The sequence below is a fragment of the Brassica napus genome, chromosome A2, assembly GCF_020379485.1.
Source record: "Brassica napus cultivar Da-Ae chromosome A2, Da-Ae, whole genome shotgun sequence".
Taxonomy (NCBI): domain Eukaryota; kingdom Viridiplantae; phylum Streptophyta; class Magnoliopsida; order Brassicales; family Brassicaceae; genus Brassica; species Brassica napus.
This window is the reverse complement of record NC_063435.1, coordinates 4609036-4618073: the sequence shown is the minus strand read 5'-3', so window position 1 is coordinate 4618073 and position 9038 is coordinate 4609036. Positions and strand designations below refer to the sequence as shown.

General features: G+C 28.2%; 1 protein-coding gene across 1 annotated transcript; it reads right to left on the bottom strand.

The window, feature by feature from the left end:
- Nucleotides 1-271: 271 nt before the first annotated feature.
- On the bottom strand, nucleotides 272-1254 carry LOC106417587 (protein GLUTAMINE DUMPER 3-like). Its single transcript, XM_013858371.3, has one exon. The coding sequence runs from the start codon at nucleotides 1110-1112 to the stop codon at nucleotides 666-668; it is 447 nt and encodes a 148-aa protein (XP_013713825.1). The 5' UTR covers nucleotides 1113-1254; the 3' UTR covers nucleotides 272-665.
- Between the last annotated feature and the right edge of the window lie 7784 nt (nucleotides 1255-9038).

Genomic DNA, 9038 nt, shown 5'->3' with positions numbered 1-9038 from the left:
TGAAAAAAAAAAGAAACATAGGGACGTTAACGTCTTTTCAAAAAACCTACAAACATTCGTTGTCATTTTCATGTAGAAACTATGATAAAATGAGATAAATTACACACTAAGGCCATTGATTGAATGCCAACTACTACACCTCGCCGCATCAGAGAAGACACATACGAGTGTACAGTTCAGAAGACTATCTTCTGCATGTGCCTTTAGACGTGTCAAATTAATTCTACGTAAAACATGAACTGGTCCTGACTCTTGACCATCACAAATACAATTTTAATCATAGTCACATTTTTATTCAAATTTCAAAAATCACAAATATGTTCACATTTTTTCCAGGATATATCCATCAAAATTCGAAATGGAACAAAACTGATGAATTACAAACTTACAAATCTGAAAACGAAAAAGCCTAAACAACTTAATAAATCAAAAGCTGAGATTAAATAACATTGTCAAGCAGAACACTTTCCTAATGATCCAAACTCATTTCCTAATTGTTTTTTTTTTAATAATAGTTATCCGCCATAGTAAGAGTCAGACTATATTTAAGGCTCATCATGTAGAGCTCTGACCCAACCCAATATCCAGAAACAACCGGGTCAGATACAAACAGTAGTCTAAAGAACTGTTGATCCTCTGTTTCTTCTCTTCATGTACTCTGTTTCTCAACGTGCCGCACCGTTGCTTTGAGTACTCCGCCGCACCACCTGATCATTACCCTTCACGTCATCACCACCCTCCTCGTCTTCATCATCGTCACAAGTACAGCTTTTCTCCGCCGGCGTCGCCAAGTACGTGGGGTTCACATCTCCGGCCATTATCACCAAGAACTTCTCCGGCAAAGCTACAGCCTTCACAGCTGTATCAGGTTTCATATCTCCGGCTTCAAGATCGCTGTCTCTGCTCTGGTTTTCCTCACCGTCGAAGTAACCAGAGAGACGCCAATAAGAGCAACCGAGGATTAGAAGAGCAAAGGCGATGAGACCAAGCATCGCCGCTAAACCACCGAAAAGATAAGGAACCGGTGAATGCCACGGCGAGTGCGGTCCTCCCATGGTGGTTCTGTTTCCGTCGACGGTTTCTCTTGGAGGGTAGTATTGTCTTCCTTCCATTTTTGTAGACTGTGAAACAATGAAAGAAAGTAAGCGAAAAATAAAATTTGATGTTATGTTTTTTTTAATAAGAAAATGTTTTGGTGAGAGGAGGAGAAGTGTGACGGATGAATTTATAGAAAGAGAGCAAACGAATTAACGTCGTGGATTGTGTGTGACGCATATTTCATTTTATAATTTTGCGTATGAGATTCTTTTTTTCGTCCACTTTTTATTATTATTTTCTGTATTTTGTAAGAAGTAATTTAGAGGAAAACAACAACGAATTCTGTTGATGTTTATCAATTATCACTAATGATGATTGTGTGGAGTCATGGCGTGATTACTTAACTACGCTTTGTATTTTTGCACCGTTTGCTAAAGCAGTTGAGGTGATGTATAAGTACTATTTCTGTGAATTCCAAAAGTGTAGGGTAAAATAAGCTTTTTTTTTTTTGTTAAGTGGGTAAAATAAGCTTGCTATAGAAGGAAATTAACTTTGATGTATCAGCAAACACTCTTAATCAAATAGTTATTTTCTGCGGTTAGAGAGCTTTCAAATCATTTGCAGTTTCTAGTTTCTACAACCTGCATGCTATTTCTACAGTTTCTAAATTCACTACATGCCTACAATAACTCAAATGTCAATATTTTTTTTTCTAGAGTTATGATAAAGATTTTTTAGTTCCTTAATTAATAAATAAATATTACGGTCAAAATATGTACTTGCAATTTTACATCAGCCATATTTATATCTATATTTGTCACCAATTACAAAAAACATCTATGTGAGATAAATTATGCCAAGATTCTTAGTTGATGCGTATAGACAAGGTTACTTATGCATGTGTACTGATATATATATACATAGACGTCTACTTATGAGTTTGCGTTGGTTAGATGATCAGTTGGGATCCAAACTAAGGTGGTATGTTTCTTAATTAGTATTCCTTTATATATACTTTTAATCTTATTCATTCAAAAAAATACTTTTAAACTTAATCAGTGGAGTGTTTCGAAAAATATCTTAGATTCAATCATTCTTTGAAGATAAACAATGGAATTGTAATATAAATAATCACTAATTATAAGATACAAAAAAAAAAAAAAATAATCACTAATTATAACACTTAACTACTGTTTTAGATAATTAATAACCATTTAGAAAGTGTCGAATCCACTCAAAAAAACTTTGAAATAAAATATTGCATGACTTTATGGGATTATCTTCTTAGTATTTTATGTTTTATAGTCGTTAACCAGCTTATGATCAACATATACTCGATTAGTAACTTTTTTCTTTCAAAATTACAGAGAAGTAAAACGTTAGCACGTTACGAAGTTGATGAATTTTTGTTTGGACTTGAAGAAATAAAAAGAAACCCATTGATTCTTTTTTTTGTCACGAAGAAACCCATTGATTCATAATAGATATTTAGTAAAGAACCCTCTGAGAAAGGAGAGGGTTTCAGAGGCATATATGGTAATTAGATAAGGACAAGAGACTAACCCAAAACGGTTCCTTTAAAGCAGCTAAAATTAGGTGTGCGATGCAAACGTGAAGGGATGGCCGCAACGTTGTAAACGTTAACGCCAAACAAATAAAGCGAACGTTACCTAAAACAACTAAAAACACTATGTTTGTTTAAGTTTTTTTTACTTAGAGAGTATAGATATTAATAAAACATTATTGCAGTTTGAAGATACTGGTTTTAATCTATGACTTTTATGCGTAACATTGCATGATTCTAAAGAAACAGAAAAGAAACAATCAGACAAACGAATGAGACCTTGAAATATCGGAAGGCAAGGGTTTACTGACTAAATATATTAATAAATAGCAACATACCAAAAAGTATTCAATTTTTTTTTTCTTCAATTAGTATGATAACGATCCGAAAATTTTCATGGTATATGTTTATTATCATAAATCACGTGAAAACAAAATTCTTTCAAAAATTTAAAACAGAAGAAAAATCATTGTTAATGAAACAGAACGGAAGTAGACCACCCACCACCATAATATGCTTTAACAAACGATCACTATCGTTTTACCATTTTAAAAAAAAAATCCACTATGCAGCAAAATCACTAGCGTTGGCTTTGATTTGAGGGTCAACCCGGCCGGCTCCCGCTGATCGAATCATTTTTTCGATTCTATGTAAACAAAAAAAATTATCTATCCGCATCCGCCCGCCGGATCAGTGAGAAACATTATTTATATTAAAACTAATTATATTAATTATATTAATAATTTTAAATAACATTAAATATTTTTACGAAAATATTTTTTTTTTAAAAAATCTTATAAAATAAAAATAAATTTGCGGTTTGACAAGCACCTCGATTACGTCTTTAATACTATTTTAATGTAAATATTTGATGATACAAGATATATATATTTATATATATATACACTTCAACAAAAAAATGAAAAAGTGAAAAACCCTTATGAAAAAGCTGGAATGGAAACAACATACCAAACCATATATATCCATGAAACCTCAATTATCTCATCAATGCTAGAGATATAACTTGAAAATTATAAATGAGATAACTAAAAGGGTCCCCCACATTTTTGCACAGTGTATTTGGATCAAAGTGTATGTGGTCAAGTTCCTATCATTTGCTTTTTCCTGTTTAGTCAAACACATTGAGAAAATGATTAGAACAACTGAAAACATCACACTTCACTAGTTATGATGTTCATATTTTTTTTTTTTTTGTTTCAGTTGTTAAAAAGCTAGCGTTCAATTTTCACGCAACTCGTTTTGAGACACTAGATAGTATATTTTCAACTAATAATTGCTGAAATTTCTTCTTTGACTGTGAATTTAAGTGAAAACAACAAGCTATATTTGCGGGTATTCCTATTCTTTTGAGGTTATTTCACAGCGAGTTCACTCCCATTCCCACATATAACAGAAACCATGTGAACACCACGCTAAACATGTGATCACACAAACTCGATCAGTAACTATTAGCTTTATTTGCAATATATTTGTTTATCTCAAAAATATGGATTACCAAAAAATGTGTTAATAGGTGTTATTGTATTTGGTATACTGTATTAAAATCGTTTTTATTTTTTTGTTTAATGAAAGAATCTCTGTGGAATATTTGTTTTGTTTATTCTTGTCGTGGAACGAAATTTTGTACAATTGGTATGAATTAAGATGAAACTGAATAGTGATTAAAAACATATTTGAATAAATAATTGACAATAAGGGGTCCATTTCTCATTGTCAGCTTCCACTCAGAGGTACACGCCAAGTACAAACGATAAATCCATTATTTCCAATCACTTTGCTTCTTTTTTGGTCTTTTTGTCTATTCCGATCACTGACGCTAGTACGTCCTCACTTCCACACTATTATTCTTTTTTTTTGTCAATATTATTCCTTTTATTTTATTATATCATTAATGACACATATAATACTTATTTATTGAGTCCACATATTGTTAATGTAATTTATTTAATTTCTCTATTTCATAATGATACTTGGTTTTAGAAAAAAAATTATTTATAAAAATACATGTTTCACATTTTCAATATATTTTATTAAGAAATATGATAAAGTACTGTGTTTATTGAGTTTTAGTTGACTAACAACTTGGGTAATAGTTAATCACAAAATATTTTTCCCTTCTTTTTTGATATTTGAAGTTCTAGAGAATTTTTTTGTTCCAGATTAATTGATGTTTTCAAATTTCTATGTAATTTTATCAACAATGCTATATGGCCAGTTATATTATACATTCTATCATGTTGTGGATTAAATTGTGGTTAGGTAAAAAACTAATGATGTTTTTGTTTAGATAATATAATTTTTTTTTTAAAATTATGTACACAATTCTAAATCATCTATTAAAAAAGGAGAGAATAAATTTTTAATCAAAGCTTAATATGTGTGAAAACTAATATACATCATTTTGAAACAAAAATAGTATAATGTAAACTTAGTATTAATTACAAACACATTGAATTTATATATAATTTAGTTTATTTCAATCATTATTTGTTAAATAAATGTAACTGTTAAAAACATAAATACATTTTAATTATTTTTAATTTATGTGAAAAATGTGAAAATGACATTTATTTATAAAAAAAATCATAGAAGAAGGAAACATCTCTATAATAGTATTTGTAAAATCAGTTTTATACTTGTCTTGTTCACGTTAATTTTTATAATGGTCAATTAGAAAATTAACCTTATTGATTTATAAATTATACATAATTTCCATTAGTAAAATCGTTTTTATTTTCTTGCTTAATAGATATTTAACTGGGTTTTTAATTTTAATTTACTTTTCTTTTAAGTTTTTTTAAAACTCACATAAATAATAGAGAATTTGTATTCCCTGCACACTCAATATCCCATATTTGCACTCCATACACAATATCCCTCCAATTTTCTTCCCCCTATCATTACTATTTTCCCCCCATTCTATGATATCTCAGCCTTTTTAGTATATTCAGCAAATTAGCTCTAAATAATAAAAATGAAATATCTATATAATATATCTATATCACGAATTTGTGGACAAAAAATATCACAAATATAATTTAATATATTTTCATAAAAAAAATAAAAAATAAGGAAATATCTATAAGTTTTATATATATATACATATATATATATATGCATACATAAAACATAGGTTTACAAACAAAATTAATATATCCAAAACTTAAAACTATGTTTTATGTACAAAAAAATAATCAATGCTTAACCTAATTAGAAAAAAAATTGTATGGTTCATTTTAGACGAATATATACAACTTAATATACTCATATAAATCAATCATGATTTTATACTGAAAATGAGAGGTCTAATTAAGTCAGTGATATAATATTACTTAGAATACATATTTTTGTTTATTTTTTGTGCATGTAAATTCACTAGCGACTCAAAACTAACAAACACGTAAAAAAAAATATATTAGCAAACTATTATGATTTAGTCTGGTCAAAAATATTTATATCCATGCATAATTTACAATTATATTCACTTATAACATTTTCCCCTTTGTTTTCCAAAATAACATGTAACAAGTTATACATAATTTTAGAAAAATATATTATGAATCCAACACAATGAACCAAATTAAAGGAGAACAACAAAGTTAACTGATTTTATCCTATTTAAAATCAGTAATTTCATATACGTAAGAACTAATTGAATTGATCAAAATCATTGTCTGTTTAAAAAATATTATATTTATTTTACATACATATAAATTACAAACTTTTTACAATAAAATAAAATATTATTTAACTATTATAAATTATATATTTTGTAAATATTTATATGCATGTATAAACACCGAATAAATCACCTAGTTAATATATTAAAAGCTAAAGCAACAACGTTCTGACAAAGATTCCAACCAAATCCCACTCTTTCATTAATCTATTGCAGTTAAGTTAGCTCTCATTTTCATTACAATTTTATATAAGTGAATTCTATAAAGTAAGACGTATGGATTAGGATCCGATGGGAGTATTATTCCAAATCCCATTAACAATAATTATAAGCATCCTTAAGTATAACAATAGTTAAAACTGGATATAACTATGGAGAAGTATAAATACAATAAAGAATTATGTGGTGTCGTGGTCTTTATCTATTCCCTAACATGCACTTTTTTTTTTTGAACTTCCCTAACATGAATTTGGTAACTAAAAACATTTCCGATGTCACTATATAATTTTATTTTAAAATATAATAATTTTAATATAAAATAATTTTTGCTCCGATAGTATTACCAGGAACGAGCAAAGGATTTAGACCACAAATTTTTATTAGTTTTTAAGGACGACATCTCAAATCTTTTTAGTTAAGCTGGCTATATACGTTTTAATTTCTTAGCTATCTTAAATTCCGTTCTCTTAATTTCCATCATTTTCAGAAAAAAATCATTTGTTTTGGTAACCCTTTTTGCATTTTGTTATCGTGAGTTGAACACAATTTTTTTATTGAAATATATGTTTCTCGTTAAGATATTATGATAATTTAGATAAAAATGTTTTTGTTTTAGGCTACTAAAATTATTGGAACGACACTGAATATTTTATAATTGTGGAATATAGAGAAATGTCACAAATTTGTACTCTATTAAGTGTTCGCTTATTAATTGTGTTTATGCATGAATAATATAGAAGTTTCTAAATCAGTTTAAAGCTACTTATTGTACGAAAAATATATATTTGGGATAAAAAGAAGGTTTCCGGTATTTTATTTTTTGGGTGGATATATGCTTTGGCGCAGAGATTTGTAACTAATGAATTTTTTTTTTTTTGATATTCATGGAGGATTCTAATCGGTAAGTCCAGACTAATTCTCACGAGGCCTTCCATCCGGACACACATAGTTATAGACGGAAAGGTGGCCAAGGCGACTCAAACCCAAAACGGGCATTTCCATTACCACTAGACCAAGAGTTCTTGGTTAACTAATGAAATTACATAACAAAAAATAGGGAGCTCCTCGCAAGGAAAAAAGAAGGGAAGATGTGTAATATAATACTATATGGTTTATTAATAGAAAACAAAAAGATGAAAAAGCATGTTCTTCTTTTGAGAGATGGAAGTACAATTATTATCGAAGACATGAATAATTGGATATTTTCTTACAAGAAAGGTAGTCCCACGTCTTAATAATTTGATTTCAATCTTTTTGAAACAACATAATTTTGACACCCCCTCCCCCACATGTTATATATATAGTACTATTTTCATTATAATACTTTTTCATCTTTTTCATTTTTTCATTTTCATTATAACACTACTTCCAAATTTTTTTGCTAAATACTACTTCCAAAGTATCATTTTCCAATCTTTATATATATATATATATGTACAATACAGAAGTACTGTGTTTTTTTTAGTCAGAATTATCGCTGCTACAAGCAAATAGTATTTGAGAATAATTTTAAAGCTTCCGTTTTGTAAAGAAAAAAATATTCATTTTGTTTCAGTTTAAGTTTCATTGTAGAGTAAAATTTTTGTTTTAATAAACATTGTTTAAGAATTTTAATGACAAATTTATTAACAATATTTTCTATTTTATTTTTATTAGTTGAAATATGCTTAGGTTTATAAAAAATGATGTTTTTGTTTTGAAAATATACAAAATTAAATATTTTCTTAATCTATGTGTATAAACCTAAAACGATAATTAAAAATGAAATAAATGAAATATGAAAAAGAAGATAAAAAGATTAAAGAGAAAATAATTAAAGATCTTTTTCAAAAAAGAAAATAATTAAAGATAGGTAGTAAGATGATAAAAGCAAAGCCGATGGCCTTATGTTTCGTTTTTATTTTTTGCTTTTTAATTAGTAATCATTTTAATTTATCAATATATCTTTTTGGCAAAGGATTTAGTGTATTAATATATTTTGTCACTTTCTCTATACGAAAATTGTTTTGATTTAGTTAGCGTAAAGAAATCGAAAGCGTTAGCTGACAATTTCTGTGATTGAAACCTTACTTTCTCTTTTTTTTTTATAGCTTAGGTCCCATCAAAGCTAATTAAAGGTCTGACAGGTAACCATTCTGGAAACAAGAGAAATCAATAGAAAATGAATGTAGAGGAATAAAATAGCAGGAAAAAATGGGAGAGAGGAAAAAATTATTCCTTGTGAATGGTAATTTTTTGTAAGAACGTTAGGGAATGCATTGTTCCTCGTTCCTTGATCACCATTCATACCTTTAATATTCTCATTCCATAGTTTGTAACGATTTTGATAGGCCAATATAGAGAAAAAAGTTAAGGGAAAAAACATGTTTTGAGGGGTCGAAGTTACCGAAACTCATAAGGTTTGTTGACCATATTTCAATTTATGTTTTTAACAGTCGACTGCAAATGTTATTATATTATATGGTTTGTATCTAACTTGTAACAAAGTCTATGATCTTAAAACCATATTATTTATAT